At 47.3% G+C, this 26,695-nt stretch overlaps 9 protein-coding genes across 9 annotated transcripts; 6 read left to right on the top strand and 3 right to left on the bottom strand.

The window, feature by feature from the left end:
- Nucleotides 1–2,842: 2,842 nt before the first annotated feature.
- On the top strand, nucleotides 2,843–4,134 carry EDB82DRAFT_545489 (peptidase S8/S53 domain-containing protein; the record flags this gene model as incomplete). The annotated part of the gene is made up of 2 exons (XM_025734769.1): nucleotides 2,843–3,478; nucleotides 3,535–4,134. 2 exons carry the CDS (start codon nucleotides 2,843–2,845, stop codon nucleotides 4,132–4,134), a joined length of 1,236 nt encoding a protein of 411 aa, XP_025585542.1.
- A 1,221-nt stretch (nucleotides 4,135–5,355) lies between these two features.
- Nucleotides 5,356–6,560, top strand: EDB82DRAFT_498862 (uncharacterized protein). The gene has a single exon (XM_025734768.2). The coding sequence runs from the start codon at nucleotides 5,489–5,491 to the stop codon at nucleotides 6,386–6,388; it is 900 nt and encodes a 299-aa protein (XP_025585541.1). The 5' UTR covers nucleotides 5,356–5,488; the 3' UTR covers nucleotides 6,389–6,560.
- Nucleotides 6,561–6,712: 152 nt separating this feature from the next.
- EDB82DRAFT_170342 (uncharacterized protein) lies at nucleotides 6,713–8,256 on the top strand. The gene is made up of 5 exons (XM_065607113.1): nucleotides 6,713–6,964; nucleotides 7,019–7,206; nucleotides 7,267–7,576; nucleotides 7,635–7,788; nucleotides 7,855–8,256. The coding sequence occupies exons 1-5, from the start codon at nucleotides 6,925–6,927 to the stop codon at nucleotides 8,234–8,236; spliced, it is 1,074 nt and encodes a 357-aa protein (XP_065464809.1). The 5' UTR covers nucleotides 6,713–6,924; the 3' UTR covers nucleotides 8,237–8,256.
- On the bottom strand, nucleotides 8,257–9,295 carry EDB82DRAFT_170338 (uncharacterized protein). Its single transcript, XM_025734766.2, has 2 exons — nucleotides 9,068–9,295; nucleotides 8,257–8,999 (listed from the first exon to the last, which is right to left on the bottom strand). The coding sequence occupies exons 1-2, from the start codon at nucleotides 9,203–9,205 to the stop codon at nucleotides 8,277–8,279; spliced, it is 861 nt and encodes a 286-aa protein (XP_025585539.2). The 5' UTR covers nucleotides 9,206–9,295; the 3' UTR covers nucleotides 8,257–8,276.
- Nucleotides 9,296–13,374: 4,079 nt separating this feature from the next.
- Nucleotides 13,375–14,511, top strand: EDB82DRAFT_498852 (CAP domain-containing protein). The gene is made up of 2 exons (XM_025734764.2): nucleotides 13,375–14,155; nucleotides 14,216–14,511. Exons 1-2 carry the CDS (start codon nucleotides 13,413–13,415, stop codon nucleotides 14,235–14,237), a joined length of 765 nt encoding a protein of 254 aa, XP_025585538.1. The 5' UTR covers nucleotides 13,375–13,412; the 3' UTR covers nucleotides 14,238–14,511.
- Nucleotides 14,512–15,576: 1,065 nt separating this feature from the next.
- On the bottom strand, nucleotides 15,577–17,752 carry EDB82DRAFT_498851 (uncharacterized protein). The gene has a single exon (XM_025734763.2). The coding sequence runs from the start codon at nucleotides 17,308–17,310 to the stop codon at nucleotides 15,799–15,801; it is 1,512 nt and encodes a 503-aa protein (XP_025585537.1). The 5' UTR covers nucleotides 17,311–17,752; the 3' UTR covers nucleotides 15,577–15,798.
- A 1,603-nt stretch (nucleotides 17,753–19,355) lies between these two features.
- Nucleotides 19,356–20,829, bottom strand: EDB82DRAFT_555453 (uncharacterized protein; the record flags this gene model as incomplete). Its single annotated transcript, XM_025734762.2, has 6 exons — nucleotides 19,356–19,859; nucleotides 19,914–20,122; nucleotides 20,170–20,311; nucleotides 20,366–20,465; nucleotides 20,518–20,645; nucleotides 20,692–20,829. 6 exons carry the CDS (start codon nucleotides 20,827–20,829, stop codon nucleotides 19,410–19,412), a joined length of 1,167 nt encoding a protein of 388 aa, XP_025585536.1. The 3' UTR covers nucleotides 19,356–19,409.
- Nucleotides 20,830–22,016: 1,187 nt separating this feature from the next.
- On the top strand, nucleotides 22,017–24,069 carry EDB82DRAFT_170307 (uncharacterized protein). Its single transcript, XM_025734761.2, has 4 exons — nucleotides 22,017–22,617; nucleotides 22,673–22,889; nucleotides 22,949–23,337; nucleotides 23,388–24,069. The coding sequence occupies exons 1-4, from the start codon at nucleotides 22,348–22,350 to the stop codon at nucleotides 24,021–24,023; spliced, it is 1,512 nt and encodes a 503-aa protein (XP_025585535.2). The 5' UTR covers nucleotides 22,017–22,347; the 3' UTR covers nucleotides 24,024–24,069.
- A 946-nt stretch (nucleotides 24,070–25,015) lies between these two features.
- On the top strand, nucleotides 25,016–26,558 carry EDB82DRAFT_498846 (uncharacterized protein). The gene is made up of 2 exons (XM_025734760.2): nucleotides 25,016–25,292; nucleotides 25,377–26,558. Exons 1-2 carry the CDS (start codon nucleotides 25,285–25,287, stop codon nucleotides 26,281–26,283), a joined length of 915 nt encoding a protein of 304 aa, XP_025585534.1. The 5' UTR covers nucleotides 25,016–25,284; the 3' UTR covers nucleotides 26,284–26,558.
- Nucleotides 26,559–26,695: the final 137 nt, after the last annotated feature.

Here is a 26,695-nt window from a genome sequence, read left to right as displayed (position 1 = left end):
CAAAGAGATAAACAACTTCAAATAGCTGGAAAAGGGTAGATCTATAGAAATAACTGTTTTTGTTAATCGCCGAGGACAGAAGACGGAAATTCCTGTTAGCTATTCCTCTAGTCCGTCATTCCTCCAACCATCTGCACACCGATGTTGTTATAAACTATCATAAACAAGACCAGTGTTTTATTGCCATCTCGATTCTCAAAACAGAACGCAAATTATATCATAACTTGCTCTTGAATCTTTCGAGTCGCTTTGACGACCTTGTTGTCAATTTAGAGCAGCTTACATGTCTTGTTATACTATAATACAGCCTTGTTCGTAGCCTAAGGCTTTCTTCTTGATACTAAGAATGAATAAAACCTTCTGTCATTTCAAACCATGTATTTCCAAAAGAATTCAAAAAATTAATCAGCGTAATAATAACTAATATCTGCTTGATTTGCCCATTATCATATCACTACAAAACTAGAATAGCGCTTGGGGATGGTATATGCAAAAAAGTTGTTTCTATTAGGAGGCAATCCTCCTGTAATCCCGTCAGATCACCTCATGATTATCTCGATCATCGCGGGCTGCTGTGACCTCTTATTGACCCTTTCAGATTACGCCATATCAAGAGTATATATCGGCTTGTGAAAATACACGTATAATTTCTCAAGTGCAGTGCTCTGAGTGATAGTTACCCTGACAATATGATATTGCTAATTCTATCTCGGAATACCAGTCAACGTTTCTCAAGGTACACCTAAGCAGAACAATATCGCATACGGAGATACTTCGAGCAGGTTGGTAAGCGTTCGCAAAATAGGAAGCCCACAAGAATGAAGTGAGCATGAACTAAAGCAATTAAGGCAAGTGCTTTGTATCACTTCATCCATCATCGAGCATTTATCCGTCGAAGCGCCATCATTGCAGCACCATCTCTTCCCCTCCGGTGCACCTACTGGAACGATGACTATACGAGATTCTTGGTGTTTGGTTTAGGAAGGTGGTCTCACAATAAGCAGTCCTCAGCTACGGATCCCCAGGTGATGTGTAGTATTGCATAGGCTTTATGCAGGTCCCAATGCTGAGACAGTGTCTTGGATGTCACACCAACTTTTGTTAGCAGTTGTTTATATTAACCTCAACTCTATATGCAAAGGGTCAATACGGTGTCGACTGACAGGGACATGAATTCCGTCATCACTGGATGAGTGAATTCAGACCCTAGGCCTGCCTTTAAAGGTGGGGTCGACTATCTATGGAAAAGACGCAAGCAAGGGTGTTGATTCATCAAGATTCAAGAGGCCTCTTTCCATAGTACAGATGGCGAGAGATGAAATGAGATTCACGGGTCATTATCGCCCCTTTCAATCCATCTTGTTTCTCGTAATAGACTACTCAAGTGATCTACATCGCTATCGATATTCATATTCAAGCTATCATTAGATTAATACTTGGCGGTCATAGCGTTGAGGCCTTTAGAGTTTAGAGCCTATCTTTCTACCTCACTAAGAACTACCGGGCCGACGATCTAATGTTAGGTACCCGCACGTATATCTTGTTTAAGAAATTCGGTAGAAACGGTGAGGCAGCAACACCCATGCTTATCTAGCGCTCCAATATAAACAATTCAATATACTATACCACTCGTTCGGAGGTTACGGTGTTCAAGTACATCTTACATGGTCGACATCGCAAGGAATTGACAAACCTAGATGCCGAGATAGCGATCAAGCATTCTTTTGTGATTCGCGGAACGTCAGCCTTACCCCTGTCAGACTGCGCAACGCTAGACTAGGTATCACGCATGCATAAATCAAGCATACTGCTAGTTCAGACATAAGAACCTTAGCATATTCCCGTATTGGAAATATGCTCCGAATCACGCGAGCACGTTAGGCTCAAGCCAGCAAGGGAGTCAGGGGTCACACGAGGCTTTGCTAATGTCGATCACCAACAACACTATCTCCGTTCTCATCCCATCATTAGGCGGAGTGTTGTCATCATTGGTCCCTGACCAGATCAGCAACACGTTTTCCACACATGGACGATGCTCCCGCTCCAAGGGAGGAAATCAAGGTAATGCACCTTTCCCATTAAGTTCAACTGCTCCGAGGGAGATAGTGGTGATAGCGGGGGGCCCCGACACTCCGATACTCGGATTACTTGCGAAACTCGCTAGGAGAAAAGGCAACGGGAAGGATTGGACAGACAAGACGTGATAAGATGTGATGACAGCATTTCACCCCGCGTCTGAATCTACCATCTACCCTAATCTAAACACCCAGATCAAGCCCTGTTTTCAGCCGTTTCGATCCCTGGAAAATGGACAGCTCTAGCGGGAGATCACCTACCTTTATCTCCAAGTATACAAATAAAGGTTGATCAGAGATCAATCTATCATTAACGCCACATCCATGAGCCTCATCGTCCCAATAGAAGCGCCGGTAGATGACCGTGGGGTAAGAGGGTCCTACAAGGGACTTGGCCAAGATGCTTGGAGGCTAACTACAGAACATAGTCGGTCTTGGCATAGGCACTTTTGCTTAATACTATTCATCCCATTATCACTTGCCTTACTCGGACAGCTCGGCCGCCGTGACGGTTTAGGAAGCTGAATGTTCTCAACCTCCCACATCTCCAACTTCGACGCTATCACGCAAGAAAGGCAGTTGATGATAGCAATGATTGGGTCTATATTCATTGTCCAAAGAGTATAGTATCCTTCTTGTAACTCTGTGTATAAATACAATCGAACATCACCACGATATTTGATTTTACTATCCTCATCCACCACAGCCTCTTCTTCTCACAACACTCTCGCCAGTCACTCTCGCTCAGGACCAGTTCAATCATCAAAATGACCAGCTTCCGCCGTCTCGCTCTCTGCCTTGGAGCTCTGCTCCCTGCAGTCCTCGCCGCTCCCACTGAGAAGCGACAGGAACTCACTGCCGCACCTGACAAGTACATCATCACTCTCAAGCCCGAGGCTTCTGAGACCAAGGTTGAGGCTCACTTGAACTGGGTCAGCGATGTTCACCGTCGCAGCCTTAACAAGCGTGATACCTCTGGTGTCGAGAAGAAGTTCAACATCAGCACCTGGAACGCCTACTCTGGCGAGTTCGACAAGGCTACCATTGATGAGATCAAGAAGAGCCCCGAGGTTGCTTTCGTCGAGCCTGACTACACTGTCTACCTCGACTACGAGACCGAGCTGTCTGACCGTGCCTTGACTACCCAGAGTGGTGCTCCTTGGGGTCTTGCCTCCATCTCCCGCCGAACCTCCGGTGGCAGCACTTACACCTACGACACCACTGCCGGCTCCGGTGCTTACGGTTACGTCGTTGACAGCGGCATCAACGTCGACCACCGAGATTTCGGTGGCCGTGCTTCTCTCGGCTTCAACGCTGCCGGTGGTGCTCACGTCGACACCCTTGGCCACGGTACCCACGTCGCTGGAACCATTGCTTCTGCCACCTACGGTGTTGCCAAGCGCGTAAGTAAACCCCACAATTTATGGTAGCATCTGAACTTTATACTTACTATCTTTAGGCCAACGTCATCTCTGTCAAGGTCTTCACCGGTAACAGTGGTTCCACCTCCACTATCCTCTCTGGTTTCAACTGGGCTGTCAACGACATCACCTCCAAGGGACGCACCGGCCGCTCTGTCATCAACCTGTCTCTCGGTGGTCCCGCTTCTCAGACCTGGACCACTGCTATCAACGCTGCTTACAACTCTGGTGTTCTCTCCGTTGTTGCTGCCGGTAACGGTGACGATTTCGGCCGCCCTCTTCCCGTCTCTGGCCAGTCTCCTGCCAACGTCCCCAACGCTCTGACCGTTGCTGCCATTGACTCCAGCTGGCGCACTGCCTCTTTCACCAACTACGGTGCCGGTGTTGATGTCTTCGCCCCTGGTGTCAGCATCCTCTCCACCTGGATTGGTTCCACCTCTGCTACCAACTCCATCAGCGGTACCTCCATGGCCTGCCCTCACGTTGCTGGTCTTGCTCTCTACCTCCAGGTTCTCGAGGGTCTTTCCACCCCTGCTGCTGTTACCAACCGCATCAAGGCTCTTGCTACCACTGGCCGTGTCACTGGCACCCTGAGCGGTAGCCCCAACCTGATCGCCTTCAACGGTGCTTCCGCTTAAGCGGTTTACAAGAGGAGGAATTGGATTTGGATGTGTGTGGAATAGGATATGTAAATATTTCAGTACATATAAATTTACTGTTAACTTGGGAGTCTTTGTTCCAATGTGCTCGTTGATAAACTTACTACCGTGAAATCCTGCGCAGTGCTTAGTCTTGATCTAATTTATATATCACATCATCTCTGAATTGTTATTAGAGAAGAAAGCCATATGGCTGAGGTACTGACCATGTGCATAATCAAAGCCCTCACCGGGTCATCTGCATCCAGGGACCTCCGAGGCAGACGAAGTCGGTTTAGGCCAGTGACGAAAGAAAGAGTTTTACAGACCACGAGGCTCAGTTGGGTGTGTGTGTTGCGTTCATAGTTGGTATGTGTAATAGTCCCCAATTCGGTTATGAGTATTTATAACAAATGATCCTCGCCTGCTCTAGAGATACCATGCCGAGATACTGTTACTCGGGATCAGACTGATACTAATCACTAACCAACATCCAAAGACACCATTTTTCTCCGAAGCAGACCATACAACTACTTGGCTTCTACTTGTCCATAAGAATAGCCAGACATAGTAACGTTTGTAGATAGCCTCTTGTGGAAATTTCGTATAGATGTTTTGGCTATTGGTCGACAGGTTTTCGTTTCAATATCTAACTAATAGAAAATCGCATCTAATCCAATTCAGTCACTTCCTCACTCTAACTTAATATTCATACGTGTCAAATTAGGCTAGAATAACCTCATCGAGACCAATCAATGCCTCAACTACTAAATACTTCGGGGACGATCTCGATCCCTGGTCCTAAGTTTCAAAAGAACTACAACTTGATCACTTCCGTGGAGACGGAGCTTTTTGATCCGATTTCGTATAATTCACATTCATGAGTGGCATGGGACAATCCTCACCTCAGTAGCGGACCTGCATACAGATTATTTCTCCACCTTGAGGCTGTCACAACTTTCAATCGTTAAATCATACACAACACGCCATGATACTATCCCTCAATTTATCGATACGCCAGTTAAAGTCATTACCATGTAGAAACTACGATCGTTAGCAACCTGGAGTGTTGTCAGGGGCAATCTGGTTCTGTTACTTAGTGGAAAACAGTGAGCACTAATGCATGTACTGTACAGTTTTCATACTGATTGATTGGTCAAATGACAAGTTTACTGTACAGTAACACCTGTAGCATGCGACAAATGCAAGTAGCCAAAGGCACGCTACTCGCCAGCACAAAAAGTTGAGTATATAATCCGTAGTCTTAGAATCTGCGCATTGAAATGTTGTTTATTCTTCACAGCATATCTCTTCAACATATTCACCTACCTCTTCACGGGCAACTACAACTGCAATGTCTGTTCCACGATCTGAACTCCGATCCCGTCTTCCGCCGTCAATGCAATTCAGCGATGGTTCAGTCACTTCCAAAACCTCACCTCCAGAAGCTCGGAAGTCCAGCGACACGCCCGCTGGTCGAGCTGCAGCTCGTTTCACTGTCACCGGCAATGCCATCGTCACTGGTGGAGCTGGAGATATCGGTTCCGTCGCTTGTAGAGCCTTACTTGAGCATGGCCTTCAAGGTCTGGCTATTTTTGACATGCATCCGGATGCAGGCCAAGAGGTCATCGACAGTCTTCAAGCCGACTTTCCCGAGGCAAAGCTCACATTCATCAAAGTCAACGTGACTGATCCTCTTGCTGTCACAACAGCCGTAACCGAGGCGGAGCAAATCATTGGGCCAATTAGCCTATGCTTCTGCTTTGCAGGCATTGCATTTGCATCGCGCGCCTTTGACATTACCCCTCAGCAGTTCAGTACCATGCTTGACGTCAACATCACTGGCAGTTTTCTTGTTGCGCAAGCTACAGCAAAGTCTATGGCAAGTCGAGGTAGCGGTGGTTCAATTGTCTTGATGGCGAGCATATCCGGTCACATAGTGAACTTTCCTCAGCCGCAGGCACACTACAATGCCGCAAAGGCTGCTGTGCTTTCCCTGAAGAGTTCTTTGGCTGCTGAATGGGCTGTTCATGGTATTCGCGTCAACAGTATTAGCCCTGGCTACATGGACACTATTCTGAATGAAGGCGATGGGTTGGCTGAGCACAGAGCTGCATGGGCAAGCAGGACTCCCTTCGGTCGCATGGGAGATCCGCAGGAGCTCACGGGTGCTATCATATTGTTGGCTAGTAAGGCTGGTAGTTATATGACTGGTGCAGACTTGGTCGTTGATGGAGGTATCAGTGTTCTTTAGTTAAAATGCAGTTTCCTACAGGCAATAATGGGCAGGTTTACTCGCAGTTCTTATGTCCCATACATCAATGTCAAATATAATTCAGAAACGGTTCTGATCAAACACGCAAGTGAACTCGAGCATCTATGTGAGCTTAGCTTGGCATGATCAGTCAAGAACCGATGTCTTTCGCCTTACCTCTTACTTTGTAATGTACCATGTTGGGGATATATTCTGGGATCCTAGCCGGTATTTGTTGATCGTCACGTGGACTGTACAGTCGCATGGAAGCTATAGTTGCCCACTGGTCAGGACAACGATCACTGTACAGTAACGTCTGCGACTCGCAACATGATTGGCAACCATCAGGAGGGTGTTGTCAACTGTACAGTCCCTGCATTGCAGTGTGGCGCTACAGCTACGTACCAGATTCCATTTCCATTTGTGTGATAAAGTCTATAAAGATAGGATCTGCTCTCCCTCATATGTTTTCGATGGCCTCTTCTCTTGTCTAAATGACATAGCTCCCATATATTCCTCAAAGGTTATCCGAAACCATGGTAAGCACCACTTGGCTCGATGTGCTCCAAAAGCAAGGCATGCTCTCTTTCTCAATCATTATGGTAGGACATGCTAACACAAGTACAACAGTGAAAATCGACATCGACTGTATGGATCCTCTAGAAGCTAAGCGGTTCCTGCCCTTCATGCCCCATGATCAGACGAGCAATCAGCGCTTGGTATACGAGCAAATGGTCTCTTCTGAGAACCGTGAGCTCTTCCTTGAGACAGTCGAACAAGGTAGAGACGAAGGATGGGAAGTGATTCTCAATCGTATGGTACGTGAAAGGTGTAGATGGAACGAATTGTGATAACTGATTGCTTTTTGACATTAATAGAGTGCCCTTCTCTGCGCTAAGAACCTTGACAATATTCAAGGACGTGTTCTACTTCAAGTCTCAGCTAATCACGCTTATGACACTGAGAAAGTTGTGGCTCAAGCTCGTTCTTATGCCCATGAATTTGAGAAGCTCGGTATTTCCAAGCACCGCATTTGTATCAAGATTTCGTGCACTGGACCTGCACTAAATGCAAGCTCGATCCTTCTTCAAGAAGGTATCCGTTCATTGGGTACTTCTCTCTTCTCTGTCGTCCAAGCAATTGCGGCTAGCCAAGCCGGGACGCTCTCCATCAGTCCTTATTACAACTGTAAGTGTTTGATAATGCTTCTATGACTCTATGAATAGGCTCTCTGACTATTCTTAAGTCCCCTGGTATCACGCCGACCGCAAGCAGTGGCCTGATGTAGAAGGCCCGGCTCTTGATCATCCAATGTCACCAAGAATCGTGCAGATTCAACAAGCCTACCAACGTCTTCAGCAAGAGACTGGCAGAGTCCAACCACTTCTGAAACCCGCTAGGTGAGTAGCAGTATACCATTATTAACAGTAATAAGCAACCACTAGCTAATTTCTTATCTTTTTCAGCTTTGTTTCTCCCCAAGAGGTCATGGCTATGGCAGAGTTTGGATGTGACCATGTGACCGTACCTGAAGATATCCTTCTCCAGCTATCGCTTATCGATGTAGAGGAGAATCTACCACCAGGCGATGTCGCCCAAGAGCACATCCAAGGTGTTTCAGAACGAGTTGCTCATCTGGCAAAAGCTGACCCTCTCGCTGGGGCACTTTGGGATGGCAAGCTTCCGTCTACCGAAATAGATTACTTGGCCGACAATGGTGTGGCTTTGGAAGAAGCCATCGCTGCCGATCCTGTCACAAGGAGGGGACTCTTAGAAGCCCTTGAAGCGTTCAAGCAGAATGAGCTGCAGAGTCGCGCTGTGATTGAAGAGGCCCTGAAGCAGTTCTGATGCTTGAGAGGTACCATTCAGATAGCATAACGGAGATGCGTTATATACAACCAAGCATATCCCCATTCTCGCCCTGAAACTGCTGCAATGGGATGCCCACATCCATTCCCGCAAACCAATAAGCCTGATCTGCTGGAATTGTCCCACCTGTATAAGATCCGTTGGTTAACAATTGATCAGGGAGATGTGAATTGCCTATCACAGTGGGATTAAACGACGACAAGAGTGGCGCTTCGTTTGTTGTATCGAGGTTTGGGTCGAGACTGATGTCGGGCTGCTGGTATACAGTTCCGAATGACTCGTTGTGTAAAATTGTCTCGGTTCTGGGCTGGATATTCGTTGGTGAAATAATGGAAGCAGTTTGCTGCACAGAGGTTTTGTCAAGGTCACCAACAGGAATATCATAGACATTGTTCCTCGCTCCTGTCTGGACATGAGCTTGGGAAGCTTTCTCGACCCATTTATCACCAAACCCCGCTGAAAATGTCCCGAAGACATGATTCTTGGTCTCTGCCAATTGCTTCATGGCTTCTGTCGCAGGCTTGGGTTGAACTACGGGCGCTGCTGGTCCTCCTACTTGAGCACGCAAGCAATTGACCTCTGATATCAGGCGACTATTCTCTGCAACTAATTCTTGCATATCCCGATCTGCTGCCAGACAGATTTCACGTTGTTGTCGCACGTGCTCGATAGTCTTATTCACGATGAGCACCTTTGTGAGACGTCGCGCGGCAGCAATATTGGGAAGCATACGCGCCAATTCCTACAAGCGCAAGCATATCATATCAGTTCATGTTTGCATTGTCTTGATCGATACGAATTGTGATTTACCAGAAAGTTTTCGTTCATTTCACCACGACGTTGTTTCTCGATTGCCAGGTTCCGAGCCGTAACATCAGGTGGCAGAGGCCGGGATCGGCCCTTCCGTTTAGGCTTTTGTGATTTCGTGATTCCAGCATTAGCCATCATTGCTTCTTGATAAGTTTTTTTTTGTTAGGTGGAGAGAAAGAGACTCAATTTCAATGAGTTGGTCAAGTTGATACTGTATAAAGAGTGATAACGTGAGGATCTCGTCTGACGTGTTGATTACCGGGGAGTCAGCTTTGTCATCCTGATCGTTGGTTCTCCATTGGTCCAATGTGTTTACAGTCGTGTGTGTGCTGCACAGTAACGTGTTGTAAATGACGCAGCATGTGAATTTGATGAAGATAGATTATTCTACAGTTCACAGAGTTCCCAGTTCTCTCGAATCAGATATATCATTTGGGTTGAACGTTTCGTAGCAACAAACAGCATTGTTTACATGAGACATTCCCACTCAAATAATGATGATCAATGTTGCCGAATTATCAACCCAAAGTTAGTGGTCCTGAAATGAATTGCATTCATTCTTACTAGCACATACATATTCGACCGACTTCCGGACACTTGACACGAAATACATACTTATTAACCCACATTACATTGGAAGCCTACTATGAAGCATGTTCTGCTCACTCCTCACCATAAGACTTCATCACGCTCTCTCGTTCTTGAATTGGGATAAACTAGTGGCAAATTGATGTATTCTTGGTAATTCCGACACGGCTAGGCGATGCCCTTTGGATATCTTGGCTGGTACGGGAGCATCTGTTTCCGATAGAGAGAGGAATGCTGCCGTTTGCGACAAGGGAGACTTGACAGACAGCCTGAAGACTCGTTTCGGAGCCGTGTCGGATGAAAGCAGAGAATTGGCTCCGAGGGCTCCGAAGTGAGATGGCTACAATATGTAGCAATTGATTCAGTTACATAGGTAATACAAAAGAACCCGACATGATGCCACAGCCGATAATGGTAACTTTTGACAGTGAATTGTCGAGGCAACGTCGCTCAACCGTCCAATGTTACCTAAGGTGATAAGTTTGTTTTACAAGAGGATATAATTCATTCAAGCATCGCTACACGAATTTTGCCGATACGAGATTATCAATCATCAGTACAGCAAAACCCCAACCCCGGTCTCACTTGAAAAAAGTGTCGATGCAATCATGATGCAACCAGCTTTATTGAGAAACATGTCTATGATAGAACACGATCCACATTCCGAGAGTTTCGTGCCTCCGAGACAAAGTGGATTGCCAATAAGATGTGACGGCACTCTAACTGATAGAGTCCAGATCAGGCACTAAGGTCGGTTTATCTGTTAGTACACTATCTTGACCTAGCTATCTTAGTCTCCCATTGAGACATCAGACTGAATTATGCATAACAAAACAGCATACCTAAGATGTACTCAATTATAGCCAGCCACCACCAACCAACATAGACAATTCAGGGTTCAACAAGCCACAGCATGTTTATCTGAATACACAGTATCATTATAAAGCATCTCGTAATCGACTGATATGTAAAGTGTCTCGCCTTGCACTTTGAACTCAGCTTACCCTATACTCGTTGGCTGCCTCAAAAGCCTCAATAAATAGTCCGTCAGCCTCGAGACGGAAATACGAATTGCTCATTTCCTTTTGCAAGCATGACACTTTTGGCGGTAAACTAAAAGATCTACGCGATCAGAAGATCAAACAAGCGCATGAGATAATTTTATCTTGAGCTATAATACGAAAACTCTCTTGACGAGATCTGAAGCGAACTGATCCTCCGTATTCATCAACCAATACGTGCTTACAATCAGGAACAGGAAGGTAAAGACATCAGTAATCAATCCGACAATGATTGAGTCCATGTTAGGAAGGCAGCTCGAGTGGCTGTTTCAGAGAAGCCAAGCCACGTAGTTATGTCGTGAGATTAGATGGTTCGTGCGTTGGGCGATGTCAAGATGAGTTATGACCATGTCTTTTGACAGATACCGTGCTTCACGTGTGAATATGTCAGAGCCAGTGACTGACTTGACTGTTGAATGATATCCGACTTAACTCAATCGCTACTGTTTCTTCTCAAGGGTCTTGTTACGCGCGGCCACTCTCTTGGCATTCCCCGCTTTAGAACCAAGTGAAAAAAGCGGCATTATTTTCCCAATGCCAGCCCAGTACTATGACAAACCGGGCGGGATGACCGGTAATAAACCTGGAAGGAAATGAAACTCTATTGTTGCAGTGCAATCTATTCCCAACGAACAAGGCTCTGAAATGACTTTAATATAAGCTCGAGACGAATCGCAATCAACAAAAACGTGGATTCAGACCAGGGCCCCCCCTAGAAAACAAGAACAGGGGACAAGGGAGGGATCTTCGTCTAGAAAGATTGGAAGAGAACGAGAACCGCCTCGGCACTGGAAGCGGATCATCCGGTAACATGGCAATGATAGTAACATGGCATGGCGGACTGACTTCGTTTTTTGACGCCGATCTTTGTTGTAACCATACCAACTTTTGAGACCTGGATCTTGGCTAGAAAAGACTCAATGCAACTCCACTACATAAAACATCTGGTGGCGGCAGAGAAACAAAGGCGCAAGGAGGAAAAATACAGGTGAATGATTGGGTTCGTCAACAAAGGAGGAAGCGCCGTGGCGTTGTTTCGACCAAACATGACTGGCCTACTGCCTCTGTAGTGTACGGATACTTACTGCACCATTGTTACTGACCCTTTTCTTCTTCCTTCTTCTTTCACCCGTTACTTCCGACAAAGAAGAAGAAAGAAATAATCCAAAACACGATGGCTTGTTTCAACTCTTGATGTTGAGCAACTAACCAAAGGCCCACGACACTTGGTGTTGTTCTTTAGTCCCCCTTTTCTTGTTTTGCCCACATGCGATGACATTCTTGATGCTTGACAGCTGGCATTCCACTGCAAATTGGCCTAGTGATGGCCCATCTCAACCAATTAGAGGCCTCTTTGTCCCTTGCAGTAGTCTCCAGTTAGCCTGTTGCAACGCGTCGGGATAAACGAGTCAAGAAAGCAACTAGCCAACTTTTCCTCAACTCTGTTTTCGTGTCCTGTTTCTTTGGCCACCAAGGGAGAGAAAGAAAAGAAAACAGGATCAAGGGGGATTTCTTCCAAGGCAGGGTTTTGCATCAATGTACAATTTCCAAGGCTGATGGGGCGAATCTTCAAGTTGGGGAAATGACAGGCTGATCCTTGCTTTTTGCTCGGGATATTATGGACTTGTAACGTTAAGCGATATTGGAGCCGTGATTTGAAAAGCCGGGGGATACAGTCTACAGTGAAAGGTACACAGTCTGTGCGTGGCATGCGTCTGTGATGTGCCGCAACATTGGACGACAAAATGATGCTTTTTGGTCTCAGACTGCTTCCCGCGCTTTGTGCTCCCTGAGGGTCTTGCTTCAGTGCACTAGACTCTTCGTCTTTTGCCGCCTGGCGCCAAAAAAAAAAAACACGCCGTTGCTCTCTTAGTCAGGAACTAAAACTGCCCCGGCTTGTCATCTCGTCTCTTTTTCTTTCATGGCTTGATGACCGAGTTAATACGAAACAACCCAGGCCAAAAGATCCATTCTCTTTCTTGTTATTACAGGATCGATATGAGGGGTTTCAGTGTGGCATCCCTCCCCACACCCGTCATCCGGAGGCTCGGGTGTCATATTTGACTTGACCTACTCGAGTAGTACAGGCCGTGTCTTATTGGATCGAAACGCTGAGGCCCATCAACGGCTTTTCTTCCCTCTCTGTGGACAACCAGACCAGGAACCAAGCCTTTTTACCCCTGGTCTAGTTCCAGGCCAACCCATCTCTTTAGTTGGGTTTACCCCTGGATCAAGGTAGCCCACATCGGAGCATCTACCATTTGAAACACACAGACTCCGCCCGCCTCTTTCAATCGATTCAATGTTGGCGGGCTAGGGCCAAGCCACGGCCTGAGAGGCTTGCGCGCATCGAATTTCCACATTGCACATGGGATGACTGCCAGTCGGGTTCAATGTGACACCCCATTGCCCAATGAGATCGACGCTGCACTCTGAATGTTGTACAACTATAATATAACCTTCATTCCGTCCCCCATCTTCTCTTGATCCCTTCTTCACTCTCCAGACACAACTCAGTCTTCGTCACTCCTTGCTCCAGAGATACACTCATTCACATCCTTGAAGGATTCAACACATTCATTCCAATCCTTCCAACGGTCCTTTCCCTCAAACCAACTCAAAATCTTTATTTAACAGTCCTGGCGACGTTAACCAAAAAGCTTCAACTCCAACAACTTTAAGCTCAAACAGACAAGATGCATTTCTCTGCCTTCCTCGCTTCCGTCATGGCCACCAGTGCCATGGCATCTCCTCACTATAAGGTCGTCACCGAGTACGCCTACGTTACCAAGGTCGTTACCGCCGGCGCCGAGCAGCCCAAGCCAACCTTTGCTTACGAGAAGCCTGCTCCGGTCGAGGTCAAGCCCACAACTCTCCGCTGGGTTAAGAAGCCCAGACAGACCAATGTCCAGGCTCCCAAGCCCACCTACGTCCCCGCCCCTGTCGAGGACAAGGAGCCTGCGACCGAGCAGCCCGCGACCGAGCAGCCCGAGAAGGAGGAGCCCGAGAAGGAGGAGCCTAGCTCCGGCTCTGGTTCCGGCTCTCTGACCGCCGACCAGCAGAAGGCTGTCGATCTCCACAACGAGGCTCGCAAGGCTGTCGGTAACGGTCCTCTCGAGTGGGATGACTCCCTCGTTTCCGGTGCCCAAGAGTGGGCTGACCACATCGCCTCTCTCGGCAGCCTTACCCACTCCCAGGGCAAGGACGGTGAGAACCTCTACATGGGTACCTCTGACACTCCCTTCGCCGACGCCATCGAGGCCTTCCTTAGCGAGAAGAGCCTGTACAACGGCGAGACCATCTCCGGCTCCAACTACATGAGCTTCGGTCACTACACCCAGTGCATCTGGAAGTCCACCACCAAGGTCGGAATGGCTGTCGCCAAGAGCAATGACGGTGCTTCTTACGTCGTCGCCCGCTACCAGGAGCCTGGTAACATGTAAGTTGGCTTCCTTTTCCATCACTATCAATATAACACTTGCTAATCATCATTCTACAGGATCGGCGACAAGCCCTACTAAGCTTTCAACTAAGCTTCTGGCACGAATGCAAGGCTTTCTGTCTTTTTCTGGTTAACGATTCATTGGATATGTGTCTTTTTCTTTCTTTCACACGACTCACTTAAGTTATGAGATCTGCTTTACATGGGCTTCACGAACTCCCAACAACTCAACACCCTCACCTTCGCTTCGTTGAATAAAAACATCAGTCACGTTTTGTGACGCAACATTTTGTTCTATGTTGATGTTATGTATATACATCTGGCTTCAGGCAATTACGACACTTTTGCACTCACTTCCACTCTGATGTTCCTCTGTGATGTCTTGCGATCGAGTGATTTAATCATGAAACTGGGCCAAGGGCCTCAGAATCCACAAATGCATCCTTCCACTTAATCTGAAGCTGCTTGTAGATGGAGGCACCAGGACATCCTTGCCCTAGCCCATAGTTCTCCGTAGTCTGACTACGTACCCCCTGCCAGGACATCTGATACAGTGTATCCGCACATCGGCCTAAATCATTCCCATGGCTTCATCAATCCTTGGTATTGTCATACAATACCCTGTGGCATTATTTGTCTTGCGTAATGGTTTTTGACAACCTGGGAAATGAGGTGCTCTATGGGAACTTGGCCAAATCACCCTTCTTTCTCCTGACGAGGTCCCATGCAAAACAAGAACATGAGTTTGGTTGCAAACAAACCCGTAAACTGGGAAGTTGAGATGACCAGACTCACGGCAGTGAGTGCTGGACCTCTAGAAACGATACTGACCTAGCAACTGTTGAGACTGTATATCAACAGTAACTCCTTCGCTTAGTGAATTCAGTATTGACTATGAGTGAGCGGCCGAGCGTTTAATATCTTTAAACCAAACTGCAACGGGAGATATGACAAGCTGCTCTGTCAGACTTGGGCCCATCTACTATGCTTTTGTCTGCCAATCATACTGTTACTGGCCTGGCGAACTGCATAATATTTGCAAGAACATATACTTGCGCCTATGAACACATGTGCCTCTCCAACTCGCTTGCATATATCAACCGTCAATAGCAATAAGCGGCAAGCAAATGAAAACCGCATGACCCCTTTGCGGGTTCAACATAGTCGTACAGGGAGGTACATGAAACACCAAAAGGTTGCGTCCTTCACGCATGCAAATGCATTCCTTCCCAAAGCTGTACTCACCAACATAAGGTTATCATGAGCGGTATCAACACGAAAGTCACATATCATCAGTGGCTACAACTATAGAAAGAGCTTTGAATCACTGATTAGTCGGACAGGACTTCAGATATATCAGGACTGTGGTATAGGTAAACAGGCAACCCAACACTTCACAGTATACTAATTCTCAAGTCTTCATCAAATCATGACATAATCATTAAAACTTTTTGGGCATCTGCCCTCTTAGGTCTATCTGAGGTGTCTTCTGGAATGGCACCCAAACCTTTCATATCCGGACTTCACCCAGTCCATAACATGTCATTAAGCCAATTCCTCATCAAAAATCCGCGCTTCGCTGAAAACCTTTCCGTTGAATAAGAGACAGGTAAATTCCAAGTGTCTATTCGATAGACAATTTAGCTGACGTACTTGGGGATGGTCTCCAAGACACCATCCTTGGTGATCAAAGCCATGGCCTTGGTCACCTCATCCAAGAAGCGCTGGTCACCTCGCAAATCGTCACCGAACAGCTCTCGGACGCTCAGGATAGAGCGGGGGTCAGGGCCACCCTCCTTGGCCAGAGCCTGAAGCTTCTCGCGCAGGGGATCGTCAACCTCGAACTTGTTGCCCTTGTCATCGACACCGTTGATGTAGACGAACCACCCAGCGGCGACGAAACACAGGCGGCGGAAGGGGCCAGTAATCCAGATGTTCTCAGCAATGGAGGGCATGATGAACTGGGGGATCTTGCCGGATGCGTTGAGGGCGACACGGGGGATCTGGTCCATGATGGTGGGGTTGGAGAATCGCTCCATGAGGGTGTTGCAGTACTGGTCGATGTCGACACCGGGAATCTCAGGAAGAAGAGGCTTGACCTCCTCTTGCATCATCTGCCAGACAAATTTGCGGTAGGTGGGGTTCTCCAAGACCTCGTGGACGTACTTGAAGCCAGCAAGCTGTCCAGGGTAAGCCATGGCGGAGTGACTGGCGTTGAGGAGACGAAGCTTGTGCTTCTCGAACTGCTCGACGTCGTGAACGTCGGCGACAACCTGGACACCAACCTTCTCGAAGGGAGGACGGCCATCGCAGAACTTGTCCTCAACAACCCACTGCATGAAGGGCTCGGTGACAACGGGCCAGGCATCCTCGATGCCGAAGTTGTCGGCGAGCGACTTGATGTCGTTCTCGGAAGTGCTGGGGGTAATGCGATCAACCATGGCGTTGGGGAAAGCACCCTCCTCAGCAATCCACTTGGCAAGCTCGGGGTTCTTGAGCTTGGCGAAAGACTCGAGCATACTGCGGGTGATGGATCCGTTCTTCTGCATGTTGTCGCAAGACAGAACGGTGAAGGGCTTGAGGCCCTGCTGGTGGCGGCGGGCAAGAGCGGCGTAGAGGAAGCCAAATGTGCTGATGGGGGCGTTCTCGTTCTCCTTCTTGAGATCGTGCTGAATGTCAGGATGCTCAGCTTTCAATTGATGGGTGTTCTCGTTGTAGTAGTAGCCACTCTCAGTAATAGTGAGAGAGACAATGTGAGTGTCGGGATGAGCCATCTTTGCAATGACAGCCTCACGGTCATCAGGGGCGAAAAGGAAGGAGTTGATGCTGCCGACGACATCGGCGAAGCTACCCTTTGCGGATCGCTCAATTACGGTGTAGAGGTGGTCCTGGGCGTTGAGAACATCGCGCATGGCAGCATCGTTGGGACGCAGGCCGATACCGCAGATGGCCCAATCGCGCTCACCGTGCTTCTCAAGCAGCTTGTCGACGTAGACAGCCAAGTGAGCTCTGTGGAAACCGCCAACTCCGACGTGGACGATGCCCTCCTTGAGAGACTTGCGGTCGTAGGATGGGACCTGGACTCTTTGCTCTCCCTGCTGCGAAGCAATGGTGGAGAGGTTGGCGCTGGTGAGCTTTAGGCGTTGTGTCATTTTGGCTGTGTGTTTTGGAGGGGTAAATTAGGGGGTATCAGGTGGGAGGTGAGATGAAGGAGTAAGGATAGATTGGGTGGAAGATAAAGAGGAAGAGATCGCTTTTGATGTTGAGGTGAGAGTGAAAAGATGAGAAAGATGAGGTTTGTTGAAGAAAAGGAGGAATTAAGTTGTTGAAGAATGAGGTCACCGCTGGATTGAATGGATGCTGACCGCCCGCGGGTTATCTAGGGGACTGACTCCAGTTGATGAGTGAGACTTTGAGAATAGCGGGGATGAGGAAGGTTCCCCCGTGTTCGGTGGGCTCTTGCCTTTGCTTTTCCTGCCACTTGGTCTGCACTGATACTTGCCTTTCTCTTCCTTCCTCCTCTTCTTCGCGTTGTGGCTAAAAACTTGGTGGGGCTCTATTTTCTCCAGTGAATGAGCTCAGCTTCTCTAGGTCTCTCTTTTTTTTTTTTTTTTTTGTTTGGTGAGAGAAGCCCAAAGGTTAGTGGGGCCAGTGACGTGAAAGGGCCCCATAGTTTAGCTTTATCGGCTTATCATAGCTTTGCTTGAATCAATCAATTGTGATGCCTGTCATTCTCATTCATCGATTCAATTGATGGACCCTCTTTCTGCTTTTTTTCATGGTGGCGAATGATGCAATGTTTTCATTCATTCTCTAATTATTCCTTGAAAATTTGATGTAGAATTTGATCAACACTACAGAGTAGCAGACAGCAGCCATGATGACACTCGTTCCGACCATCAGGGATCCATTTTGCAGCGTCATAGTTGTTATCAATTCTTCTTATCGCAGAAATGATGCTGCACAATAGCTTCATCAACTAAAAGCTACAGTGGATACCTTGTCACTCTTTCCCCTCACCAAAAAAAGAAACAAGCTTGCGCACGTTCAATTGTACCTTGAGGGCATCGTGGGGGTTTCCCGTCTGTTCCCCTGGAAATACCCTTCAATTGTCCATGTGATCATTCATCCATGTCAATGTCAGGGACAGTCAGCCTCATGCTTGCGGCTCTCCATGCTATAGGTCCCATGACCACTACACTGAGCTGAGAATAAGCAGGGGTAAGCTGAACCGTCTGGTCCCTGAAACAGCGGTCAACTGTACAGACTTAGGCAGCAGAATAAAAATTGAGACAATTGACTTTTAGCGTAAATGTAACACAAAAAGAAAAGTCAATCTCGTTTCCCAAACACCAACAAATTTGTCAGCTTCTAAAAGGACGGAAACCTTGCCGACAGTATCATCCGATACTCGGAGCAGACCTGGTAAGCTTGCGTGTCCTCACCTGTATACATACACTTTGAGAAGTCAGATCATACCGACAACCATAATGCCAACAACACTTGGCCAATTAAAAAGCAAAATTGCGGTGTCAAAAAGTCGTCTTACAGTTGAGACCGACACGTCCGACTTTTACTCGAAACCTTTGATACGGTGGAAATGGTGAGTTGTTCGTTAACGCATCCAGCCAACTCAATTCTACATCACATCAAGCTTTGACAGAACCCCTGAGGCATACCAACAGAAATGACACATCCTCATGCCAACTCTCCATAACTGCAATAATTCATGTGACGACGCCTCACGTTGTCAAGCTGGATATTCTACACAAGGAATGGCTTATGTACCAGTCTTGAAGGAACGTAGTCATACGTCTTGGCGAATATTGTCTCACCGGTACAATCAAGCATTTCAGACGAAACACACCTATGGTTGAGTTTACGATAGTTCAGAGAGGCTGGCCATGACAATGTCGTATCCTCCACCCTGGCTTTCGACAGGTCCAGCTATCTGTGACCAGATGCTATTTTGACGATCCCTCTCGCTTCCACTGCAGCCCTGGCGCCTTTTGCGGACTCCCATTCGGCCTGAAAGGTCGGCTCGGCAATCTTGGTGCAAAGATCTCCATCCGGGGGTGTAGATCCTCCTTTAACAGTAAAATACTTGAGGTCTACGGATCATATCACTCGAGCGTGAAACCCGAAAAACAAAGGTCATCGCAAGATGTACAAAGCAGCATGTGGGATCAAGATTAAGCCCTGAATACGAGTAAGACGTGGCGTTTGTGTAAGAAGGAGAAAAGTCCACAGTCTACCATGACCTCTCTGAGTCACTCCCGCCTCGACTTCCTCCACCCTTCTTATCCTCAAGAATTATCTCTACCATATTCGAAACCATGATACCCTTATGGACGCCACTGTTTCCTTCTTGATTTAGGTCGCTCATACCATGCGCCTCTACCTTGACAATGCGCTCTTCACTGTTATTGAATGACATGTTTTCTGATATTGGGTTCGCAGTCGGGGGGCCACGACGACTGGGGCCGCTACTCTTGCCACTTCGGCCCCCACCACCAATAGTCTGGAAGCCAGTTGGGTACTGATATGATGTCTTGTGCGACGAGCGTAATATGCTTCCAAAAACCGGTGTGAACCAGATTCTGAAGAGCGGGAACAAAATTGGTAGATTAGTTGTCATTACGGCCACGAAGGCTTCACGAGTACCCCAGACGCCAGCCAACTGAGCTCCATGGACAGGGTCCTAAGAGTGCATATTAGATAAAGATGAGCGACATATTTCGCTCTTGAGACGTACCACTAGAACGAAAACGCTTTTCAAGGTGGCGCAGACAAGCACAAAAATACCCGAGCCAAGAACGATACTTGAAGCGATTTTCTTTATCGTCTTTAGACTGGATCCCCAGAGCATGGGAAGCGGAATGGCGATCAAGTATATGTCGGTCGAGACGTTGGAGGCAAACGAGGCCCAGACGATGGGTTTTGAAATAGCGGCTTGACAAGAGTCTGTGATACATGTAAGAGTATGCTTCAACAAAACGAGGATTACCCACTGCCAGGGTCGGGACTGATCTGCCAGTAATTACTGAACGGCCGGCATCCAGCGAAAATTGCTATCATGGTCGCGACAAATGTACCAATGACCAACCCGAACCCAACATATATACGCATGCGATACTGTCGACCAAGACCATTCTAAAAAAAAAAAATCAGTCATCATGTTTGGCGTCCTTCAATCAAGTTACATACCGTAAGGCGAGTATAAAAGTAAAGCATGGATAGCTTCAAGGACCAAATGAGGGCCGAGTAGATGGTCCAACCTGCCACCTGAATTTTGGAACCGATGACCCTGATAAATCGAATAAGCGGGAGACATCCCGAGAACATTACACATCAAATACCTGAGATCATATTCTGGATCACTAGGTGATATCGCAGCACGTTCTGCGTCTGATATGCCATTGTTGGCAAGACCATGCGCGAGTGTCCCAATGTTATAGGCGAGGGTCGTCTGGATGGTGTAGAAGATCTGCTGCTGTTAGAGTCAGATTAGGCATGATAAGGGAAAGACTTACAATGCTTAGAACCATCAGGTAATCTTCGGCTTTAAGACTTCTGAAGCCATCTACCCTCATTCGTGCATAGAATCTTAGAAATGTTGCAGCAACCCCAACCGCATACAACGTCCAGCTCTCAGTCACGGGATCAGACATGCTCACTTATCAGAATTACAAGATCTATCACAAAGACAAAAAAGAGGGAATGGAAGAAAAAAAAAGAACAAAAAAGGAATGAACATGTAAACATCGATAGGACATGCAGCATGTGAGAGCTGCCTGCCGGACATCTGCCCCATATGTATGTACTAAAGATTTGGTAACGGATTTCCATTTCGTCACCATGAAGAACGCGAGCTGAAAATTATCATCAAGAATAGCATGTGCATATGCACCCCTGAGTTAGTCGGCGCGCTTCAGGTACAATACTGTGTGGATGTTGAGCTGTTAGTGGCTTTGTTGCCCGGGAGCGGGTTTAGCTGGGAATGATTCCTACAGGCTGTTGTACCTGACGCTAGTAGTGCCGAGGCAGTCTAAGTTAGTTCAGCAAGTGAAGAAAATGGCGCGCCTTGTCTGGTGGGTCGAATGTAAGGAAATATTTGCTTCCAACAGTGCGGACTTGGTGGTGAAAGAAGCCTTGATCGTTATTTGAGATGTTCAGCTGCGAGGTTGCATCTTGAACTGCTGTGCAAGACATTGCATTGCGCATATTTCCCAAGGATATGGAAGGGCCTGGTTCAGTGTCGTGTAATAGTACTTGACCGTTTGATCCGGGGACGGAGATAATCGTAAAGTGGAAGGTGACATTGCTAATACGACCTTATTCCGTAGTCATGATTAGACCCAATTCCCCGTCTAACTTTACATAACGACCAAGTCAAGCACCCAATCTAAATGAAGGGAAGCCAGTATCTTGCGTAGAAACTAAGCTAACATTCCACTTTAAATAATACGTTACCACTCTGCCGTTGAGGTTCGCAAGTATACAAGGACAAGTAACAACTGCCAGCATGTGCTGATCCTTGGGGCTCGGTTACCTCGGAATCTCTGAATCGCGTTAATCCTCCGAGATCGATAAATCTTGGCAATCCTACACAATTACAATAAATGCACGTACTGTCAAGAACCCGGTCATATTCATCATCATCTTCGGACTTGAACCAAACAGATCTTCTGGTCTCCTCCTTGTTGTCATCGAAAATTTGAACGCAAAGAAGTATCCCAAGCGTCCCACTAACTAGAGGATTTCGCGCCCCATAACAACTAATCGTGGATCCTTGAGCGATGTGACTCGCGATCTAGGCGAAATATATCTGGCCTGGTTTGATGCAGATCCTCTGAACCTCTGCAGGGGAGTGGAGAAATAAATCGGTGCGACCGCTGGACGATGGAAGATGTTAATTGCTGCTGAGATTAGGAAATAGCAAGGATATTCATTGTCTACCCGGCCTCTCGGCCTTCCTTTACAAAGGAGAGCCTCGGCTGCATTAACCGACTCGAGGCCAATCTCTACACACCCTTGACCTTACTGGGCAGATGCTGGTAATAGCAAGACGACTTGGCTAGTGTCTTATGCGGGTTAAATATCTTTGTGGCCCACGTAAGAGTAGAAGATCTTTTTCCCAGAGGGATCTTCTCAGCTTAGGCCCAAGTTCCTCCGTGTAGTATTCCTTCATGATGCGTTTCACTACTATGCTTGCTGCTGCTGTTACAGCATGGGCTACTACAGCTACATGCGCAGCCACTCCCTTCATTCGCAGTGAAATCTCTGGCACGTGTTCCGAAGATCTTGGGCAGCTCGGCAAGAAGCTATCAAATTCTTCCAAGATCTACTGCCCCGGATCGCCCGAGTTCGAGAAGGCTACTACTCGTTGGTCTGTTCTGGACGCTCCCAAAGTCAACATTGTAGTTGTTCCTGGCACTGAACAGGATGTTGCCACAACGGTACGTAACCCAGATGAACGTCTTCACAATCGTATCTAACAATTTTATCTTCCAGGTCAAGTACGCTAATGACAAGAGCTTACCCTTTCTCGCCTACAATACGGCCCACGGAGCGATTACAACTCTGGGACGAATGGATCACGGCATTGAGATCTATCTGAACCAATTGAACACAGTCGAAGTCGCTGCAGATGGCAAGACTGTTACTATTGGTGGTGGTACGCAGTCTAAGAAGGTCACGGACACTCTTTGGGCAGCCAACAAGCAGACCGGTATGATTCAACGATTTTCCTCCTGTTCTAAGTTTAAATATGGTGCTAACCATCCATAGTGACTGGAACCTGCGAGTGCGTCAGCTATATGGGCCCTGGCCTCGGAGGGGGACACGGTTGGCTCCAAGGCCATCACGGTATCATCGCAGATCAGTGGGTCTCCATGAATATCGTGCTGGCCGATGGCTCCTTCAAGACCATTAACAAAGACTCCGATCTTTGGTGGGCCCTAAAGGGTGCTGGTCATAACTTTGGGATTGTGACTTCCATCACGTCCAAGGTCTATGAGATCCAGCACCGCGACTGGGCTATTGAGACTCTTGTTTTTAGCGGCGAACATATTGAGCAGCTTTACCACACCGCTAACGAGCATCTGCTCCGCAAACAGCCCGAGGGTCTCATCAACTGGAGTTACTGGGTGCACGACCCTACTGCTGACCCTGAGAACGTGAGTTTCTTCTAACTTTATCATGTTCTCTTTATGTCTAACAGTTGTAGCCCATCATTCTTTTCTGGCTGATCCAAGAGGGTGTCAAGACCATCGACCCCGAAATCTCCAAGCCCTTCCATGACCTCAAGCCCCTCGTCATCAGTCCCGAGTCTGGTGACTACCGTGACCTGGCCAGATGGACTCAGATTGATATCGATGCTGCTCCATGCCAAAAGAACGGCCTCGTCAACCCTCGTTTCCCGCTATATCTCCAGGAGTACAATGTCGCCGCCATGAAGAACGCATGGGATCTGTTTGCCGCCGAGACTGGCCCTGAGTCTCCTTTCAGCACTTCCATCTTTATGTTCGAAGCCTACTCTACTCAAGCCGTGCGTGGTACCAAAGCAAAGGACTCTGCCTTTGCCTTCCGTCACGAAAACATCCTCACTGCTCCTTTGATTACTTACAAGCCTGGTGATGCTGCACTTGACAAGAAGGCTGCCAAGCTTGGAAACGACCTGCGTGATATTCTCTACAGAGAGTCTGGTCAGTGGAATATGAGTGTCTATGTCAACTATGCTTTCGGCAATGAGAAGCCAAGTGACTGGTACGGAGGCGAGGCCTGGAGACAGGAGCGTCTGCAGAGCTTGAAGAACAAGTATGACCCTGAGGGTAAGTTCAGCTTCTTTGGCCCAATTGCGTAATCAAGGGTCGGATTGCGATTATCGACAATATTATACTATTTTAAAGACACAGTTGATGTTTCAATGACCGTTCCGTGTGAGTGAAGAAGAAATAATGTACAAATTCTGCCCAATATATACCAGGGATAGTCTATTCTTATCTATATCGCAATCGTCACTTGAGTCATGTTGTTCTATTAGATTTGTATAGTTCACTGGCAGTTGAGTAAGTTTTCCTTGGCTCTAATGTTCCTGGTCACACAGAGTACCATTGAAAATCTGACAAGTGATAGTGGAATTAAAGACCAGCCGAGACCTCTCGGAAATGCCCCACATCAACTCACTACTGTGTAAAGGCAGACTAGAAAAATGGTAGGCTGCCCCTACAGAATGGGTTGATTCTACACGTTTTGTTGTAGGCTGTTTGTTCTCATGTAGGGATAGTTGCCTGGCTGGAAACAAGCACTTAATACGCAGATGGACCGACCATAGACTGAGAGGAAGTGACCGTCCGACCCATAAGACATGAAAGCTGTCAGGAGTTTACATGCTGCTAAAGAAGGATTGGATCAAGACTGCATCTTAAAGAGCCGCGCGCTTACCTTTGTCATTAACGGTGTTGAAGACTTGGTGTCATTATTGTCAAGTCCTTTCCCGTCTTTCCAGTCTTCCAGCCTCATCAGAGCTTGAAGGACGGAGATTCCGTTTGCATGTATCGCAGTCATAAGATTAGGGTCACAATAAGGCTGGCGCTTAAGACGCAACAGACACCCTGTTTGGGGTTGGTGATACAACGATCGGTTATCAATCCTATTTCAGTAAATGGTGTCAGCAATCCTTCAAGCCATCAACAGGGTCCCCCAGAATGGCATTGGTAGTTGGGGGCCGTTTTGTGGACTGTGTGTACCGGAACTGAACAAGCTGAAGAAATCCTTACACTTCTGTTGGGGGCTATTTTAATAACAGAAAATATCAAAACAGCCTTTCTACTTTTTCAATGTTGACATCTATCAAATACGCTCAGTTATTCTTGCTACCTCCTGAAGGCTTGGTTGTCAGCGTCACATTTGTTTCATTTTTGACAATGGTGAGGCTCTAAAGCGGCCGCCACATGAGCTGTCATACTCTCCCCCAAGTCCTCGGGAACTTATATAACGACATTGTTGCAGACCAAGTGGGCTTGTTCCTGTTTCCATCATGTTCTGTCTCTTGGTAAAGCTTGACTCCTTTGGCGCACGGTCACATAAACACAAAGTGAGAAACAGGACATTTGAACTTCACAATGGTAAAGTAAGCAGTACCCTTCTGGCCCATCTATGTTCATGTTTTACCAAATTGTCCTCGAATCGCTTTGCTAACATCAATGATTCTTAGCCAACCACCTAAAAAGACTGCAGCCAAAGGGCGTCCAGTTGCTGGTTCCCAGCGTCCCCCAGCCGGTCGCCCTGCTCAAAAGCCCACCCAAAGACCCCCTGGTTACCAACAAGTCGCTGCACCGAGACCAGTTGCCGGCCGTCCTGTCGTCGGTAGACAGCCCGGACCTAGTCAAGGCATGCAAATGGCACAAATGAGGCGACCACAACAACAAGCAAATCGCGGAGCTCCAAGACCTACTCAGGCAATGAGGCCGGGGCACAACCCAAGACCTCAACACGTCCACCATCGACCAGTCCAACAAGCTGGGCGCGCACCAGCACCACACCCGGGTCAAGGTCACGCTCACGCTCATAAGAGCGGAAGCTCTTCAAACATGACAGCTGTCGCCGGCGGCGCTGCAGCTGGAGCAGCACTCGGTATAGGGGGCGCTGTGATATACAACCAGATGAACAGCTCGACCAACGTTATCAACCAAGAACACAACAGTTACTCGTCTGAAAATAACAGCTGGCAGTATGACAACTACGAACAGACCAACCATCAACAAGACAACCATTATGATGAAAATGGTAACTACTACGACAACGGGAATTACTACTATGACAACCAGTCCTCTGATAATGAGGGCAATCACGACAATAATTATGATCCAGATGCTAGATATGAGAGCGATGGATATGACAATCAATATGATCAGCCCAGCGGCTACACGGAACCACCAGCTCAGGATTCTTCAATGGGCCACAATGTGGGTGAAGAGGATGGCTGTTGTGGTGACTGCGGATGCAATGACTGTTGCGAATGTAACAATTGTTGTGAGTGTGAAAACTGTTGCGACTGCGAAGAGTGTTGTGGCTGCTGTGGAAGCGATGAGAATGGAAATGGCGGGTGTGTGGTTATGTAAACCTGTGAGATGATGACCTCTTACAGTGTAAGATATTTTAGAGGTTTACGATGATTCATATCATTCTGATTTGAGAGTTGAGCCCTACAAGTACCAGCATTAGTGAGAAATAATCAGAAGTAAGGCAAGAGATATGAAAGACAAGTAGATAGCAGAAACGTTGTTATCAAAGCTTTAGGGCATAAACATAAATAATCTAGCCAGCATACCGACGTTTAATCTCTTATGCTCTCAGTGGACAATTTAGAGGAGGTTATACAGAGGCAAATGATCGCTTATGTTGTTGCCTGATAATAATACACTCGCATGAATAGAATTTGCTGAAATGCAAGCCCAATTCTACTTAATTGCGGCTAATAACAGAAGACTTTTGGGTTTTACTGAACCTACTACTACTGTACTATGTTCTTCT

This window comes from Fusarium venenatum (genome assembly GCF_020744135.1).
Source record: "Fusarium venenatum strain MPI-CAGE-CH-0201 chromosome Unknown EDB82scaffold_2, whole genome shotgun sequence".
Taxonomy (NCBI): domain Eukaryota; kingdom Fungi; phylum Ascomycota; class Sordariomycetes; order Hypocreales; family Nectriaceae; genus Fusarium; species Fusarium venenatum.
This window is presented reverse-complemented; position numbering and strand designations above follow the sequence as displayed.